The 18943-nt window shown below is 51.8% G+C and overlaps 1 protein-coding gene across 22 annotated transcripts in view; it reads right to left on the reverse strand.

The window, feature by feature from the left end:
* Positions 1–584: 584 nt before the first annotated feature.
* Positions 585–18943, reverse strand: part of Plekha7 (pleckstrin homology domain containing A7) — a 191148-nt gene continuing 172789 nt past the window's right edge. For 13 of the 22 annotated variants that reach the window (XM_015997366.3, XM_076550695.1, XM_015997367.3 and 10 more), the window contains 11 exons: positions 17854–17962; positions 17488–17714; positions 14318–14506; positions 14114–14231; positions 12986–13089; positions 12190–12390; positions 9466–9621; positions 6479–6612; positions 5373–5512; positions 3602–3712; positions 585–1687 (listed from right to left, as the gene is read on the reverse strand). In XM_015997366.3, coding sequence (XP_015852852.1) covers positions 3612–3712; positions 5373–5512; positions 6479–6612; positions 9466–9621; positions 12190–12390; positions 12986–13089; positions 14114–14231; positions 14318–14506; positions 17488–17714; positions 17854–17962 — 1479 coding nt within the window. In that variant the 3' untranslated portion in view covers positions 585–1687; positions 3602–3611. Of the gene's footprint in view, positions 1688–3601; positions 3713–5372; positions 5513–6478; positions 6613–9465; positions 9622–10816; positions 11629–11757; positions 12391–12985; positions 13090–14113; positions 14232–14317; positions 14507–17487; positions 17715–17853; positions 17963–18943 lie in introns of those variants that run through there. The other 9 variants (XM_076550739.1, XM_076550711.1, XM_076550706.1 and 6 more) reach the window with 3 other exon arrangements.

Below are 18943 nucleotides of genomic sequence, written 5' to 3' on the forward strand. Positions count from 1 at the left end.
CTGCCTTAAGCATGAATCACAAGTCAAGATGAATTTAAATGCAAATCCAGTTTGCAATGGTCCATCACTAACAGGCCTAATTGGAACAGGCAGTGTATGGGTTGGATGGGGGCCCACTGTACCCCTTGTGCTATCTTGGGTTAGATTGGAGCTGGCCAGCCCAAACCAGTCCCACATGGGGGTCCATAGCCCTGAGGCTCCTTGCCTGCTGGTGGGACAGGGATCCTCACACCTCAGGCCTCCAAAGTCACTCAAATATCAAGGAGCGGTCTGTGAGAGAGATGTTTCGTACGTGAACATAGTAAGTAGGAGTCAGAGAGCTGACACAGTAAGAATGCACACAGGCCATGGATGAACACAGCCAGCCACAAAGAGGACATGGATGATGTTAATATTTTAATATGTACATCACTTTTTTTTTTTGCAAACCATTACACTTTTATTTAAATTAACTTTTTCTTGCAAAATATTCATTTCACTTTTTTCCAACAAAATCTTATAAAGGCGAAAATAAAATCTTATTTTGGCAAATGTCATGAAGTTGATACTGGCAGCATATGGAGTTAGTTAAAAATAGACAGCAACTTCTAAATATATTCAAGGATTTTTTTTTCTTTTAAGCATAAAGACAAATTTTCATTTAAAATGTGGCTCCACCAACGGAGGTGTTTTTGTTTGTGTTTTTCTTCTAATCATTGCTTCCTGTATGTAGACTATCAGGAGACAAGGTAAATAAGGGGGCCAAGAACACTGTGTCTGGCATGGCCACCTCCTCAGCTGGGCTGGATCAGGTCACAGGCCTGTGTCCTGGCCCTGCCTGCCCTCCTCACCAGTCCTGGGGAAGCTGTCCTAGGCTTCCCCACAGGCGGGCAGCAGAGGTCCTTCAGCCCTGCCTGGCTGGAGGGATGGCGTCAGGTTAGGCCTTTGTGTGTAGATACTACCCAATGGGGAATTTATTGCTACAGCACATTTCCCATCCCCACAGCGGCTTTTGTTTTTGTTCTGAGAAGAACTGTTTTTTGCTGAGGGAACTTTACTGCTTCACCGACAGGCTGAAGAAGCCACCGCTCTTGAACACACATAGTTGCTCCTCAGTCAAAACCAAGGCACAGACAGGCTCCGTGAGCCATCCAGGTGGAGTTTCCAGGGCTGGGCATCGGCGTGGGATGCTGATTTCTGCAGTCAACTGCCTCCCGTTTCCTGGGGATCATGGTAACAAGCCTCATGCTGGAACCCACTGGAAGTCGCTCTCTGGGTTCGTGGACGGTGGGAATGGCCCCCGCCTGTCCTGCTCTTCTCCCCAGCCACTATGCCACCCCATAGTACCTGAATCCCTGTTTGTGGCTACAAAGCCCTGCAGGCTCACCTTTCCAGCCACTCGGCCCTTGAGGTGAGCATTACAAAATATATTCTGATTCTAAAATACAGTATGTTTCACACCGTGTATCAAAAGTGCTTCTGTCACCTGTAAAAAGGAATCTGGACTGGAACAGATGGGCAGGGGTTAGGATGCTGTGCCCACCAGGCTGGGTGGGCTGCCCTCTCCTCCAGCCAGAGCCCCCGGTCAGCTGGAAGGGTTTCCCCTGGGGCAGAGAAGACATTGTTTCAGGAAGATGCTGGTTGAGCTGGGTCCCCGGCTCCAGGCTTCTCCTCTGCACACTGGGTCATGGGTCTGTTGCTGCCTGGGCTGGCAAAAAGCACAGGAGACAGTGAGAGGCTGGCAAACCTTTGGTCCTGTCCTCAGAGTGGGCATGTTTGTGCATACGCATGACAGGCTGGCAGACAGAGTAAGGGAGCAGGGGCATGGGCAAAGCGGCCGCTGTCATGGGACCTTGGCTTCTAGGACCCAGCACACTGGGTTTGATTTTCCTTCCACCTCTAGGAAGCATACTGCATTCATGCTAGTTCATGAACTTGTCCTCTGCAGTAGGCCAAGACCTGGGCAATCCACTGGGCTAGTTCATGGCTCTGCCCTTCATTCTCTGGAAGATTAGATAGCCCAGCATCTGTGACCTTGCTTGCTTGCTTGATTTCTTTGTTTGTTTGTTTATTTTTATTCTTCTTTCATATTTCTGACCTAAGAACAGTGGTTCTAACCTGCCTCTGGTGCTGTGAGAGGAGGTGGCATGGCTGAGCTCTGGAGAGAACATCCAAGTCTGGGCACAAGGCCACCAGGGCTTGAAAAACTACGGTAAATGGAGCCTATCCCTGGCACCTCTGCCCGCTCAGATTTCTAAGAAGAAAACATACATATAACTGTGGTCCTGGCAAGTCCTGTAGGACTTTACAAAGGACATGGCTGGAGCTTTCCGTGGAGTTCTGCAGCTCCAGCCCTCGGCTCTACCCCTCCTGAGGGCCAGGCTATGCCCAAGTCAGCTGACCTCCTCCTGCTCCCAGACTGGCTGGGGCCTGCTGGTTCTGAAGCAGGGGCAGTCCAAAGTTAGAAGGCCCAGTGTAAAGTGATGTCCCCTTCACCCTCCTCTGCAGACCCCTGGAGCTTCTGGGGGTGGCTCAGATGAACCCATTAGCCCGCAGTCATGGAGAATGAAAGTTGTGGGTTCACACTAAAAGGCTTTGCATCCTGACACCCACTTCAACTCCTTAGGGACAAGGAGATACTCAACACAATGTCTAGCATGCAGTAGTCTTTCAACAAGGTTAACCACAACCCCGTTAAGGAAAGAGAAGTGAACTCTGCAAAGTGACAGCGAGAGACGGCTGGGGACCTCTAGTGTGACCTCTGGGGTCCAGGTAAGGACACAGACGGGGGCAGCTGATGCAGGCCATGAATTCACTCACAGCTGGTCAGGTGCTGGGTATGCTGGCTCCTGGGGGGCTCCTTCCTTTACCCCCTGCCTGTCCGGGTCAGCCACTCACTCAGTGGAGTCCTACCAAGCATCGTGATGGACTGTGGACCTGGACTTACTCTGGGTCTTCCCTAAGGCTCTCAGTGACTGATACAGTCTCAGGCCTTGCTGTGTGGCGAACTCTGGGGTCTCAGCTTGTCTTCTGTAACTTAACAGTTCCTTAATCCCTTTGGGAAGGTCTCGAAAGGGTGAGATCTGACTCCTCCTTTCCCTGGAGACTGGCAGTGTGGCCTATGCCGGTCTTTAGGACATCAAGCTGCCTTGAGAAAGAGAAATGGGCAGGTGCAGCTAGGACCCTAGAAGACATGTCCAATCCATGGGCCATAGACTACATGTGAGCCAGGATGGCTGTGGTGCAGCCCAACACAAAATCCTAAACTTACTTAAAACATGAGGAGGTTTTTTTTTGCAGTTTTTTTTTTTTTTCTTTTACCTCAACAGCACAGTTCTGCAGCATGAACTCTATAAATGGCGACATCATTTGTAAAGTCAAGGGTTGGAAACTCCCCCGAGGCCTGAGGTCAGAGTTCCTAAAAAGCGAATCACCTCCACCGGCCCACCATCTAGGCAGGTCCCCCAGCGGCCGCGGTGCCTGCCGATGGCAGGGAGCAACAGCAGGTGGCATTGCAGTCAGCTCAGCAGCAGCAGCAGCAGCAGCAGCAGCAGCAAGGCAGCAGGGGCATGCTCAGACTATGGGGTGCACAGGAGCAGGACAGCCAGGCAGGGGCTCTTACTTGGAAGGTGTTAGACAAAGGTGTAGTGCAGTCCGTTGCTTAAGGGGGGGTAAGGTGGCACCGTCCTGGAGGACAGGGGGGCTTTAGGCGGGAGGAGGGCCAGCTGCTGCACTGGACAGAGCACACAGGAGTCAAGCGGTGTGTTAGAGCCTCTGTCCACCCACACCGCCATATGCCCTGCCGGCCAGGACTGTGTGGCCTGGCCCCTACCCCCAGCGGATGGCCTGATAGACCCACGGGGCCTAGCTTGCCTGTAGTTTCTGATTCAGGGGAGAGAACGTGAGGGAAGAAAGGTAGACTGGGAAGTAGGACAGAGGGCGTCAGGTCAGGGGTCATCAGCTCTGTGGGAGGAAGCTAAGGGGACTAATCAGAGTGAGAGCAAGCTGGGAATGTAGCTCAGTGACTGGTGGATGGGCCTAGTGTACCAGAGGCCCTGGGTTCAAGCCCCATCACCACCTAAGACGTGGTGGAGGCAGAGAGAGAGCAAGCACAGCTGTGAGGAGGAGGGTGCTTGGAGAGCGGGGGCGGCCTCCCAGGGAGGGGCTCGGAGGCTGCTGAGATGAGCTCTGGGGTCCCCAGGAAGAGGGGCCGCCTGAGTCCCTTTTACACAGACCACTTTTAGACCCCTCTACATGTCTCAAACAGAGCAAGGACAGCAGACATTCCAGAGACTGGTTTAGTCTGGTTTTGTTTTGAGACAGGGCCTCAGTGTAGCCCATGCTGGGCTTGAACTTGCTGTATAATCAAGAATGACTTTGAAACCCTGATCCTCCCACCTGGACCTCCCTAGTCGGGATTGTGGATGTAAACCAACACACAAGGCTGGGTTTCTAGGAACTCTGGAGGATCAGGGTATGGGGACAGAATAGGTCTGTCCTCAGGTCTGGCATCTGTCCTAGTCATTAGTCACTCCCAGGGCCTCCTAAAGTGAAGTCAAAGCTGCTCCCCACACCAGACTCCCTAGGGCCAGCAGCCACATGGCCTGCAGGCCTCATCCTTGGCCAACTGGATTAGAGAACCAAGAGAGAGGATGGCCCCACGTTGGGTCCTCTGCCCGTCCATCCCTGAAGGACACCTGCCAGGGGCACCACATACATACACAAGAGCCTCTCCTCAGGGCACAGACTACACAGCGTGGACTGTGAGGCTGCCACAGGGAGGGAGATGTGGGCGGAGGTAGGAGCCCAAAGTCCTTTTTCTGACAGAGAGTCTCCTTTATTGTTTTCTTTGTGACCGGGTCTCACTCTGCAGTCCAGGCTAGCCTAGCCTATAGCATGCATGCAGCAATTCTCCTGTCTGAGCTTCCTGACAGCTGGGATTACAGGCATGTGCTTAAAGCAGCTTTCATACACAGCACAGCCATGGGCTGCTTCTACACCAGTGGTAGTCTTTTGGCTAGGCTGGCAAAGCCTGGATTCTCCATTCCTACTTTCTGCCACAGGGTCACTGACAAGGTGAGCGGCTTTGGCCTGAGGGCCCAGGGAGGGTTTCCAGGCAGAGATCAGGAGCCCTCCGCTCCGACCCACCGAGAAGTCGCTCCTGCAGCATCACTTCTGCCCCCTCTTCCTAAGGAAAGAAACCTGAGCCCTGTCCCCTTGCTCAGCGCTGGCAAATGTGGAGCTGAGTGGCAGCTCTTCTCCTGCCTGGGTCAGGCAGGACGGAGAACACACCCTTAACTGCCGACGTCTGCTAACTTCCTGGCTCTAGGACAAGTCATCCTGGGAGCAGCAGGCAGGAACTGGGCCCTGGAGCTTGGCACCCACGGCCTTACCTGCTACCTGCTTGCTGCGCTGAGAGGCCTCTGAGGCCAGAGCATAGGAAATGTTGATGATGCGCTCCTGCTCCTGCAGCTGCGAGTCCAGGTCTGCCAGGCTGTTGCGGTCCTGGCCTGTGGGCTGCAGGTTGCACATGCTGTGGGGACCAGAGAGAAGGCCGTGAGTCTCGCCACCCTGGCCTTCAGCCTCACATGTGGAGAGTCTCCCCAGCTGTGGGGACCAGAGAGAAGGTCGTGAGTCTCAGCACCCTGGCCTTCAGCCTCACATGTGGAGTCTCCCCGGCTGTGGGGACCAGAGAGAAGGCCGTGAGTCTCGCCACCCTGGCCTTCAGCCTCACATGTGGAGTCTCCCCGGCTGTGGGGACCAGAGAGAAGGCCGTGAGTCTCGCCACCCTGGCCTTCAGCCTCACATGTGGAGTCTCCCCGGCTGTGGGGAGGGCGAATCGCAACACTTTGGGGGCATCAGACGTGCACTGTCTGTTTTCTTCTAAGACAAGAATGTCTCCTTTTCCCCAGACCTACAGTGAACATAGCTCTATTCCTCCTGTAGACCTCAAGTTAAGGGCTCCAACTGGAGACTCCTGATAAATCCAGACATAAATGGGTAAGGTAACGCTGAAAGAGGAGCTCACAGGTCAGGAAATCCACTTCCCTGGGTCCAAGCTCAGGGTTCAGGAAGTAAGCAAAGGCCCTAGAGCCTTCGGGACAAAACTGAGCCCCATCTGTGGAGTCTGTGTGAGGACACAGGCCTAAAGCCTAGTCTAGCACCTCCTGATCGGCCTGGGCCCATCCATGGATCTGTAATGGAGTATGGGCACAAATGTTAAGAGGACCATCAGTGGAGGTGACTTCAACAGAGTCTTCTTCACTTGCCAATCACTGGGGACAGATCTGAGGGCATAGACCTTGGGCAAGGACCCTTTACAAGTTCTCCAGAGCCTTTTAGCTGACTGGGGCAAGCTTTCTCACCCGAGTAGCTGCCTAACCCAGGCAGTCATTTGAAATAAAGCCTAGCAGAATATTGACCATTCAGGTTGAGCTGGGACTCCCATGGCTGAGATAGGGTTTGTGAGACTTCTAGACTTGAGCAAGCAAGGGCTGACCTTGACCGGGTGAGGATATTTCGTATCTTCTCAGCCTTTCGGTACCGGGCCTGCAGCTCTTCAAGGCTGGGTGGCTCCTCAGGATCCATTTCCACATACCGCTCGGGGATGGCAACCTTCTCTGGTTTAGACAGCTGCGGAGAGGATCGGGTGGTAGGATGCAGGGTAAGCTCAGATGCTTTGATTTGAGACCTGTTTTTTCTACCCTTCCCACTCTGTGAGGAGCCAACCAGGGCCCACAGAGGTGAAGAAACTCGTTAAGATCATCAAATGAGGCAGTGGGGGACCAACAACGTGGACCTGGGTCTCATAAAGCACGTGCTCTCCCACTTACACTAGACAGCTTTCTAGAGGCCAAGGGCAACAGCAAGGCAAGCGACACAGAGAGGATGCCACAGGAAGCACATAATCCTTGGTGCTACACTCACGGCCCCAGCGACCTGACTCCAGCTACACCCACTCAGTGGGAGCTCCAGTGTCCTTCACACCTAAGGGCCTTTCTTCTGCCCTATGTAATTTAAGGAACCAGGCAATGAGTAGCCCTTCAGAAAATCCTCCGTAATGGGTGAATGATGGATCAATGGATGGAGGGAGGAAGGGAGAGTCCTCTCTGTCCCACAAAAGTGCTTCAGGCCTGAGATGTAGCATATGTATTTAATTCTAGCACTTGGGAGGCTGAGACAAGTGGATCTCTAGTCTACATAGTGAGTTCCAGGCCAGCCAGGGCTACCTAGAAAGATCCTGTCTCAAAACAGAAAACAACAAAAACCAACCAACCAACCAAATAAACAAACAACAAGACGAACCACAGCCTGGCAGCTTAGAGACCACCCAAAGCTGATGAGCAAACTGAGGACATAATCATAGTAAAACACACTTCTGAGTCTAGGGGCATACAGATCAGACTAGATGATGGAAAAGTTGAGGCCAGTAATAACAGCATGCAAAGGGTTAATAACGCAAGAAGCGGCTTTCACACTTCTAAGCAGAAGCAGATTTTACACACATCTCAATAAAAGCCTCCGTGGAGGAAGACTGGTGACCCTCTCTTTAGGTCTCTACCTCCCCCCCCCCCCCCCCCCCCCGTCCCCCAGCCCGACGCTGCAAGGTAGATCTCTGTCACTTTTACTAAAAGCTCTCTCGTCCTTTCCTCTAGTGGAACCTCATCCCTAACAGGGGCATCACCCAAGGACAGACAAGGACAGACATGATTCTCTAGTCCCCAGGTGACGAGAGCCCTCCCCTCATACTACCTACAGACTCAGCTCACATAGCACCTTTTCCTACAGAGATGCTTCATTTGGGCCAGAGAGATAGCTCAGCAGGTAGGGGTGCTTGATGCCAGGCCTGATGACCCAGGTTTCATCTCGAGGACCCCCATGGTGGCAAAGAACCAACTTCATAGGTTATTCTCTGTCCTCTACGCTTAAGGGTAGACGGTGCACAAGCACAGGTGTGCACACACATGACTAAATTTTAAATTAAAAAAATTAAACAACAACAAAAAAAAAATGAAAAGGTCATCTTGCCAGCACCAACCAGTCAGAGTCCCTGTTTTAAACCAGCAGCCTAAAGCTCTGAAAATCTCTGATCACACTTTCAGGACCATTTAAGCCCCTGCTTTTAAAAAATGTAATCTAATTTGCCTCAAAGTAGTTTCCTTTGTTCTTGCCTGGATTGATTTCAGTCTCAGTCACAGAACTAAAGCCATGTGGCCCCTCGCATTGTTGGAAGGTGGTAAGAAGGAGCAGTTATCTCCAACCAGGACAGCTCTAGAGGAAGGAAGTGGATCACACTGCAGCAGGATTTAGGTTGGCGATAAAGAAGGACATTTTCCCCGGGCTGCTGGGCCAATTAGGACAGCAGAGCACATCCTCGCATTGATTGCCGAGGGAGCACACGGAGGTTCTTTGTGAAGGAGAAAGCCCAGACTGCTGTCAGAGAAAAGGCCTTGTTGGCTGCTGGAGCAAGCATCAAGAACGCAGTAAGTCAAGCCTCGACTTACCTACATTGTCCTTTGTTCTCAGAGCCCCTCTCCCTCATGAAACCCTAACCATTGGGCAACCAGCTTGCAAATGGATCTACCCTGTCTCTTCCAAACAGGAGGGCTAGTTATGTAGTTCTGTGTGCTTGGCATGTGTGAGATCTAAGTTTTAACACACACACACACACACACACACACACACACACACACACACCCTACAAGAGTGGCAACCCCTTCTGAGGTGGGCATTTGAGGCTCTGTCTCATGCAAGTAGACCTGTGGAAGACTTACAGCCCCACCCAAACTCATCCTACCCATGGGGAAAATGCAGCAGGCCAAGCCCCTGCATAAAGGTTTGGGGACAGTGACAATTCATGCAGCAGTCTTCCATCTGCAAACATTTACAGCACGCCTACTGTGTACCATCTCAGAGCTAGAGATGCAAAGGACCAGAGCAGCTGCAGACACCGCCCACAGATCAAAGGTGCTCGAACAGGGATGTTAGAGACTGACTGGCACTCAGGCACTTGCCCCTTTCTTTCTCTCTTACTTCTTTTCCTGGGCTTGCCCTGTCATGAGGCAAGTGAGCCACCAGAGGGCACCAAAAGAATTCAAACCAAAATTGGCTCCAGTCCTGGCTGGAAATGTCTTCTGTGAGTTTTCAGACCTGTCCTGTATTTCACACCGCATATGATAACTAGTCTGCCTAACAGGCCATTTGCAAAGGCCACCACTAATGATCCAGGGAACATTTTCTAAACCTCTTGGGAACATCCTGAGTCACTTAATCCTCCCCACATCAACATTAAGGGAAGAGGGGCACAGTTTGCTCCCAATTACAGAAATGGGCTTACACATTGATAGAAACACTGACGACTATGGTCTCAAGCCACTATTCACTTGGTCTGCAGGGATGCTGAACCCTGACTGGATGAGACTGCACGTCAGCCTAGGAACCTAAGTCCACGGCTTCTGGGAAGCATGAAAGAAGCCCCATCCTCACCTCTCTGTTGATGTCCAAGTCATAGTCTTGAGGCTCTAGGTCCAACTCCATGACGGGTGTGGCTTGCACTTTCAGCCAGCCGTCTTCTCTTTCTTTTCTGTCCCCCTGAGCAGCCCGCTCCAGCAGCTGCAGGTCAAAATCTTGTTCTCGCTTCCACTGGCAACAGAGGAAAGAGTTAACCTAACTCCCCGACCCATCAACGAGCCACACAGGGCCCTGAGGCCTGGTGTCCATGAGAAGATGGATCTTTGAGACATTAAGCAAGTGTTGGAGCTGTGTGTGTGTGTGTGTGTGTGTGTGTGTGTGTGTGTGTGTGTGTGTGTGTGACTGAAAACCAGGCCTCTGATCTGTCCTGCAGCCTCTTCTACACTGCTGGCTGTGTTCTGATCTAAGATTTCAGAGTATTCAAACGTGCATCCTTAGGGTACTGGTGGAAGACCCATGACTTTATGCTCACAGTGGTCCACAGGTATGTAAAACATCCCCAGTTATAAAATGGTGACCCCAGGATGACCTACCCCATCCAAATTCCCCTCCCCAAGGCCTTCTGGTTTAGGGGCCATACACTCCAAGAGAATAAACAATGGGGAAAAAATAAGTCCTTCACAGCCTTCAAGCTCCTGTGGATGATTCAGAGTCAGGGAACCTGCACCCCAACAGGGCGAGAGTTCCACTCAGTTTCAAGGAGTTGGCTGTTGGCCAGTGGAACAAACAGCTGTGGGAAATGGTAACCATTTGAGATAAGACATTTTCCTTAAACTAGAAAACAAATGAAAACTGAAACTAAATGTGGGATCAGATGCAATTGCTCCAAGGCTATTTCACAGTGGCAACTTTGTATCAACCGTCTCTTCGTAGGAGGGGGAAAAATCTACCCAAGCACGTCTGCCCAGCTCCAAAATGGCTTCCAGTTCATGCCAGGCCTCTGACCTTAAGAGAACAAGGCTGTTCTTATGAGGATGAAAGGACACTTGGGCATCGAGTCACAGCCTCTGTCTCACTCCATTCACTTCACAATGCCCTAGCCGCCATAGATGCTTCGCACCCCACCCCAACCATGAGCCTGTCGCCACATCAGCACGCTCCACACGTTCATGCACAAGCTCAAGTTCACGTCAAACCAATAGAATTGTGTTTGCTGATTGTTTTCCAATTAGAGTTGGGAAGAATTGGGCAATTAAAGTTCAGGGAAAATTTGAATGGTTCACAAAGAAAACACACATTTTCTTACACGCTCACAAGTGCTCAAATAGAGACAAGTCCTCATTTAAACCCAGCCTGATTGTTTCCACAAACAGCAAAAGTTCACCACACTCTGCGAAGTGTCCTGGGGAAGAACCACGCCAATCCGTCATAGGAAGCAATATGTTTATTGGCGCTGATGAGACTTACACAAGCCTTTTTTTTTTTTCCCAAAGAAAAATTACAAGGTATTGGAGTTATGGTTCTGAGATACTCTCTGCATTTCAGACAGCATGTTATCGAAAGTCAGGGTTACCCCATATGACATTTACTTATAAAGTTTAAAGGTTAATGGGTTAATAGCTTTTAAAGACATTGTTCCAGTCCTTTGGTGACAAACAGCTGCAGAGAGGCCCTCTGAATACAGTTTTTTTTCTATCCATTCAAGTTACTAAATCTGAATTGCAAAAGCTTTTCCATAAGAAATTGTGTGATGGGATCGGAGGAATTAAAACCAAATGGCCTCAGTCTTTGTAGAAGTTACATGTGCACTCTAATGTTGATGTCTACTGTCCAGAATAAGGCATGGAATCTGATAACTTCCCATTGCCCAGACTCTGCTAATGTTGATGTCTACTGTCCAGAATAAGGCATGGAATCTGATAACTTCCCATTGCCCACACTCTGCTAATGATGACGGCCCTCGCAGAGCAGCTTTTGAGATGAATGCATTATCAGTCAGTTGGCCTACACAAAGCCGGCAGTGGGAAGGTAAGCCACCCCTAGGGATGCCTGCTAGGCTCTGGAGACAGCGGCTAAGACAAGCCTGGTCAGAGACAGCACTGGCGGGTTAGAGAAGGCCCAGTGCCAACGAGCGCGTCTGTAAAGACAATCAGGCAGGGTTAGAGGCAGAGCGGCGCGGCGATACTAGAAGCGCAAGAGCTTGTGCAATGAATTAGGGAGAGCGGTCAGGCTAGAGGGCTGGGGAACTCGGGGCTCCAAACCCAAAAGCCCAAAGGAATGTCCCCACAGTGGGCCTAAGGCAACCGTGGGCAGGTGCAGCACCAGCCAGCAGGGGGCAGCACCGATTTCCCCAGCCCTCCTGAGTACCTGAGGCCTCAGCACCGCAGGCTGTGGGAGACCGCCAGCACCTCAGGGTTGGGGGTACCAACCCTTTCTTATTCAGTTGCCTCCCCTGGCTCCTGCTTGGGGGTTTGGGAGGCTGTGTGGTTGACTTGTACATCATCTCTTTCCTCACCATCTTCTCCTCCTCCATCAACCCTACATTCTCAAGTCCTTAATTCAGCGGAGAGGCCCCTCCCACTTAGCTTGGAGAATGGGGGCGGCTTCTGCTGCTAGATCCTCCCTATTACTCTGTTTCCGGGTCATCCTCTGGCCAGCTCACACGTGCAGCTGGGGTTGTGGACAAACAGCCCCTCAGGATGTTCTCTCGACCATGTAGGTCACCCTGGGAGGTGACATGTGTACGCTTGGGGGACTTGGGGGAAACTCCGGCCTCTGTCCCAGCCCCATCTAACATACTGAGCCAAGATCTCCAGGCAGTGGCTGGCTGAGATATCGGGCTGAGAGCAGGCCCGTCCTCTCTCCTTGGCTCAGATTCCTCTTGCGCTCCCGGACCAGGGCCTTCTGGTGTCGCTTCATCCGCTCCAGCTGTTCCTCCGCACTCATCTTGCCCCGCTGGTGGTCCCCTGAATACAGGCGCTCCAAGGCACTCTTGGGTCTCTGAGGAGGAGGCGAGACAGAGTGGATGGGGCTGGAAGTATGGCTGCTTCCTGCTTTTAGCACAGGGTCTCAGGTAGCCCAGGCTGGCCTTAAATTCACTATGGAGCTGAGGCTAATCTGAACTCACAAGTGCTGGGATTATAGATGTTGGCAATCAAACCTGATTTATGCAGTGCTGGGGACTGGTCAAACCCAGGACCTTGTACATACAAGGCAAGACCCCTACCAAGTGGACTCCCCCCTCCCTCTCCCTGCTTAGTCTCTTTATAACATGCTATATGGGCTCATTTTGGCCACAGAAAATCATTTTCTCTCAGTACCCGGTACCCCTCTCCCTAATGAGTTTTCTGGGCAGAGGCAGACACTGAGGCTGGGCCTATCCAGACGAGCCAACAATCCAGGGTGGACCTAGGGTATAGGCTTCTTGGACTTCTCACGACCCTGACAGGCCTGGAAGTCATCAGAAAATAAGAGATGGCCTTCTTAGTGAGCATGGGGTGACAGGACCCTAAATTCCCTAAGGTTCACCGGTCACTGCCCATCCCTGGGCCCCTCCTACTGAGTGTGAGTCCCTCCACATCCCAAGACCACTTACAGAGAAGGTCACACTGCTGTTTTCGGCATTCAGACCCCTCCGGAGTGTGACGTAGGGAGCAATGGTGGACGATTGCTGGAGCCTGGATGTGGAGCCCGAGAGCCCTTAGCAAGGAAGGAAGAACCGGTGTTCTGTGGTGTGACTGGACACTCCCCCGGCCCTCCCTAACCACCCCACTCTCTCCTGAGGGGCCAGCAGGGCTCCACTAACAGCCTACTTGTCTTGCTCTTTTCTCCTGGAGCCTAGATAAGGCAGGACCCAGGAAGAGAGAAAGGTTGGCCTGGGGGTGGCCTTTGTCTCTGCAGAGCTGTGTGAAGCTCTGCTTCCAAGCAGAAGTGCTGGGCAGGGGCAGGCGGAAAGGGATACAGAGCCTTCTTCCCTCTGCCTCATAGGGAATCCAGCTAGGGATAAGCAAGGAGCACAGGGAAGGAGACCATGGGCTTAAGAGAGGACTCCAGTCTCGGGCTGACACAGATCCGATGGCCTCCTCAGTGCTGGCAGTTCCTAGCCCCCCCACCTGCAGGCCACAGTCATCTGCAGCCAGAGCTCTGGGATTGTTGGCTTGCTCTGTGATCAGCTAACTGGCACTTGTTTAATTCCTCTTACCCGGTTTCTTTCTTTTTTTATTTATTTTATGTTTATTGGTGTTTTGCCTGCATATGTATCTGTATGCCACATGCATGAGTTATGGACAGTTGTGAACCACCACGTGGATACTGGGAATTGAACTGGAGTCCTCTGGAAAAGTAATCAGCACTCTTAACCACTATGCCGTCTCTCTAGCCCCTGACTCAGTTTCTTGATCTCTAAAATGGGAGTCATAACAGCACCTGCCTACCAGCACTGTTGAATATAAGGCTCATATAAAACACTTCAACGGTGTCAGACTTTATGGCAATCACCGTTTGCTCCTGGAGACAGAAAAGAGAGGAAAGACAGACTACTCGAAGAGAAAAGAGGGAGGGAATTAGGCTGTGGGTGGGAGGAAGTCGGGCCAGTCCTCTCTTTCAGCAGTCACAGCTAGCTAGACCCAAGCTGCAGACCAGGAGCTGAGGCCCAGGTGGAGGCTGCGAGTGCTGTAGTGGAGTGTGGGAACCCTGAAGGACTCCACAGAGGGTCTTGCCTTACCTCTGCCTGGCAGTGTCTGGTACCTGCTCTCAGAGCCCACGAGGCCCAGGGAGGGCTGAGGCACGTCCCCACTGAGGCTGGCCAGCTCTGGCTCACTCACATAGGACCGGAGTTCCACCTGTGGACAGAGTCTGAGGCTATGAAGTCACTCATGCCACACCACCCTTCCCACACTCAGTGGGCATGCTCAGTCTTTCGGCTCACCTTTGAGTCGCCGTTCACACACTGGCCCTGTTCCCGGTCCCTCTTCCTTTCATCCGACTGTCGTTTGAGGCCCCGCACAGATGTGTGCCGTATGACGGTGGCCTCTCTCGGCAGAGGTGGCACAGCTGGAGGCTGGTCCTCTGGGCTGTAGAGTTCAGGAAGTGGTGGCCTGGGAGGTGCCTCGTCTTCCTGTTCAGAGAGAGAACCAGACCCTGTGTCCAGCGGGATGGAATTGAAGTGGGGAGGAGGGTCAGGACTGCCACAGGGCCGACCACTTCAGAGCACAGAACCACCCAGCCAAGGAAGCTGTGAGGGGCCACCTCCATTCCATCTCTTCTTTTTGATCCAATATGCCTTCCAGTTTCAAAGTGTTACCGGGGACAGTGTGTCCCCAGCTCCAGCACTTGGTGTCCTGGATCTACATTCCCGGCAGTGTCAAATGACACCCTGCTTCCTCGCATGTACCACAGGGGAGGTAGGAGCCTGGCTGTCTCTTCTGAGATGACGATAGCACCCACCCTGGGAACAGACATCTACCAGCCCCACCGTGTTCAGTCTGAGCAGACTCAGTGGCTCGGCTCATGGACCTGGGTCCTGTGTGGGGATCTGCTCACCCGTCTGCACCCTCCTGCTCTTTCTCTTGGGAATGAACATTCTTACAGAGTCTCTCCTTCTTCCCGGCTCTGACAGGAGGGAGGAGAGGTGGCTGAAGTGCCGCTCACTCCTGGGAGGCAGGGAACCAGACCAGTCTCCTTCTACTCAATGTGCTTGGCTGGTTCTTAGGGGCTGTGGCTCCTTCGTGCTACGAAGTTTTCATGCCAGGAAAACTCATTCAGATGACAGCTGTACCTCCTCCTTCCTCTTTTTTCCCCTCCCTTTTGGTTTTTGGAGATAGGCTCCATGTAGCCCTGACTGTCCTGGAATTCACTCTGTAGACCAGGTTGGCCTCAAACTCAGAGATCCGCCTGCCTCTGCCTCCCGAATGCGGAGATTAAAGGTGTGCGCCACCACCACCACCACCGCCTTCCTCTTTGACTCCCTCCATTTCTCCAGTTTGACCTTCTATTTCAGGATTTCACAGAATTTAGGAAAGAGTCCAAGCTGGTTTTGCAAGCAGTTACCAGCATTCTTTGAAAAAAAATTTTGTCACATTTTATTTAGTGTGTTTGAATGTGTGTGTCTGTGTATACATGTGTGTGGGCACATACATGCCTTGGTGTGCAAATGTAGGTTAAAGGCAACCTATGGGAACTGATGCTCTGCTTCTACCCTGGGAGTCCTGGGGGATGTAACTCACATCAGGCTTGGCAGTGAGCACCTTTACCCGCAGGGCCCCTATGGGCAGTCTTTGAAAGCAACATACTTCACTGTTGGGCAAAAGGCAAGCCACCTGCCTAAGTCAGGCCCAGGCCTCCTAGAATCAGCAATTCCCAGCCCTGACAAGACATCAGAATCACCAGTGTCTTGTTTAGGAAGCTCTCCCGAAAGATAAACCAAAATACCCGCTCTTTGTGACGGAAGAAGTGGCGAGAGACAGGGTGGGAGGGCACACTTACTTTGTGGCTCTTGTTTCTGTGTTCTTTGAAATTACCCAATCCTAGTTTTTATTTATTTATTCGGGTATTTTGAGCACATGCCTCTGCCAGCATTAAAGGTTATGTGCCACCATGCCAGAACCATTACTAGTTTGTAAATGATAGTAAATTAAAGAAATAAGCCAAGCAGCCGTGTGGGGTCCCTGTAGGCAACAGGACGAAGTGCACAGTGTGGGGCACACAGAAGAGCTGTGGTTCTATCCTGGCAGAATCCAAGTGCTTAGGGATGCAAACAGGGAGTCAAGGGAAGAAAAGGATGAGGGAATTATATGGAAGCCAAGACCAGAGGGGCAAGGGAGGGGGTGCGAGGTTGGAGGCCTTCCATGGTTGCCACGCTCCGCTCACTGGCCTGAGCACATTGGATGTGCCCTGATTATTGTTCACCGACACATTTTTTGCTTTGTTTTTCGAGACAGGGTTTCTCTGTGTAGTCCTGGCTGGCCTCAAACTCACAGAGATCTGCCTGCCTCTGCCTCCTGAGTACTGGGATTAAAGGTGTGCGCCACCACCACCCAGCTCACCAACACTTTTTAATGTCATTTTCAAAATGGATATTTTAAATAAAAATCTTCCATTATATGTGGGTGCATATATCGGCATGTGAGTATGTGTAAATGGGTGCAAATGGCCTTGGAAGCCAGAGGGCTCGGATCTCCGGGAGCTGGAGTTAAAGGTGGTTGTGAACCACCTGACACTGGTGCTGGGAACAAACTTCCATCCTCTGGAGGAGCAGCAAGTGCTCTCAATCACTGAGCTCTTTCTCCAGCTCCTACATCCTTCTTTAAAATTTTTCTTTGTTTATTTTTATTTTACGTGTATAGGTATCTTGTCTGCATGAATGTCTGTCTGCCTGCGCACAAGTGCTTGGTGCCCACGGAGGCCAGAAGAGAGCGTTGGATCCCCTGGAACGGGGTTACAGTTAGTGCTAGCTGCCGTATGGGCGCTCTTAACTGCTGAGCCATCTTTCTAGCCCCAGGAGAGATACTTCTGTTACACAAATATAAATGTCTAAAACAAGCAAACAACCACACAAAATGGTAAAATCGGGGCTCTCAACAGTTAAAAGCACCGACTGCTCTTCCAGAGAATGCAGGTTCCATCATGTGCTCAGGAGGGAACTGAAGTGGCTCGGACTTGCCCAAGGACCCAGTGAAACATTGAGGACAGGCTAGTGCCTTCACCTCTGTGCCCAACCCTGGCTGCCAGGCACCTCGCAGTCATCGGCAGCCTCCTGCCCAGCAGGCCGTGCCCTGGTCTGTACCTCACATTGGAGTTGGGGAAGGAGATCTCAGGGTGGATCACACACAGTGATTCTGCCAGTGCAGCTTCTGTGAGTCATTACCAGGCTGGGGTGCACCTGCCACTCTGCAGGTGCTGGGGTGCCACACATGTCGCTGTAAGTCATACCTCACCCCTGCTTAAGGAAGCCCAATAAGCTCACTGGTCACCAGGTACTTGGGTGGAGTAATTTCTTTGGTCTGCTGTCTGTGCCTCATGTGAGGTGAACAGACTTTTGCTCATCTCTCTGCAGGAGGTCACACAGCATGCCCTCAGCTCTCAGCTACCACAGCTTACCACCTGAGGCTTTGCCTTGGTTGGTGACTGAAGGGGGGACATCACTTTCCTCAGCTGGGGCGGGTGAGGTCGGTATGGCACGTAGGTCTGCAGCTGTGGAAAGAGTCGGACCTCCAGAGGTGTCCGCACAGGGCTGGTGGGAGGACTAGGCTGCAGGGCCGGCTTGCTCTCAGTTGGCGAGAGTGAAGGCACAGGCGGGTGAGGGAACAAAGGCACCGTTTTTCTTTCTGGAACAACACAAGGGTGGAGTCAAGACCCTGTTTCGGGGCACAGGTGAGGTCACTACCACGGAGACCCAGCCCCTCTGAGAGCCATCCCACCTGCCTCACCCTGTGCCTACATTCAGGAAGATGGCTGCTCTCTTACCTGGATTTTTGACAGACCCCACCAGGACTCTGTAGTTCTCTTTATTCGCACTCAAGCCTGCCATGACATCTTCAATTCTCCACAGGTCCTTCTGTATCTGTGACTTCTCCTGGGGAAGACAGGGGGCTGGTTCAGGATCTTCTTGGCTCCTCACTAGAACTTTCTTCTGAGGATTTGTGATACCTCTTCAGTCAGAGTCCCTCATCAGAGGGGTGGTGAACACCTTTGAAAACCTGCCGGGGCAAGCTCCAAGCCTACTCAAAGTCTCCTCGAGAAGCAGGACCAGTGAGGAATGCTGGGGGCGGTGTTCACCAGCTCAACTAGCCTGCTCTACCTCAAGATAGACTGCCTTGAACAGCATAGGACTCAAATGATGTATACAACACCTAGTCAATCTCACAGACACAGGGAAGGGAACAGGGGAAGCCAGGACCAGGGCGGGAGGGGAAGACAACAGATTTTCAGTTTCACAAGGTGGAAAATTCTGGAATATGGCTGCACAACATGTGAATGGGCTTAACACTGCTCAAGAGAACTCTTAAAAACAGTTGGGATGCCTGGTGTGATGGCACACACCCTTACTGCCAGCACTCGAGAGGCAGAGGCAGTCCTGGTCTACATAGTTGGAGGCCAGCCTGGGCTATATGATGACTCTAGCTCAAAAAAAAAGAGTTAAGATTAGCATTTCAAGTTCAAGGCCAGTCTGGGTTATATAGTGAGACCTGTCTCAAAAACCATGGGCAACAGATATACCTCAGCAACAACTAGAAACAATGTTGGAAGATTTTATCAACAGCAGTCACTTAGTACATTCAAGCTGTTACACTACATACTGCGGAATGTCCCCAGTGAAGGGAATTGTAGGGGTAAATAACAGTAGGAGAAAGGAATATTCTGGGGATGCTCTGAGGTCACCCCTGAACCAGAGGCAAGAGTCTCCAGTGTCCTGGGCTGGTCTCCCAGAACCACCTGAATGGAGGACATTAGGCCCATGGGGTGGGGGAATCCCCAGCACCATCTGAGTGAGTGAAGAACATCAGGCCTGTGGGAGGGGGGTCCCCATAGAAGTTCCCTGGTTTCCTAGGGTTAG

The sequence above is a fragment of the Peromyscus maniculatus genome, chromosome 1, assembly GCF_049852395.1.
Source record: "Peromyscus maniculatus bairdii isolate BWxNUB_F1_BW_parent chromosome 1, HU_Pman_BW_mat_3.1, whole genome shotgun sequence".
Taxonomy (NCBI): Eukaryota; Metazoa; Chordata; class Mammalia; order Rodentia; family Cricetidae; genus Peromyscus; species Peromyscus maniculatus.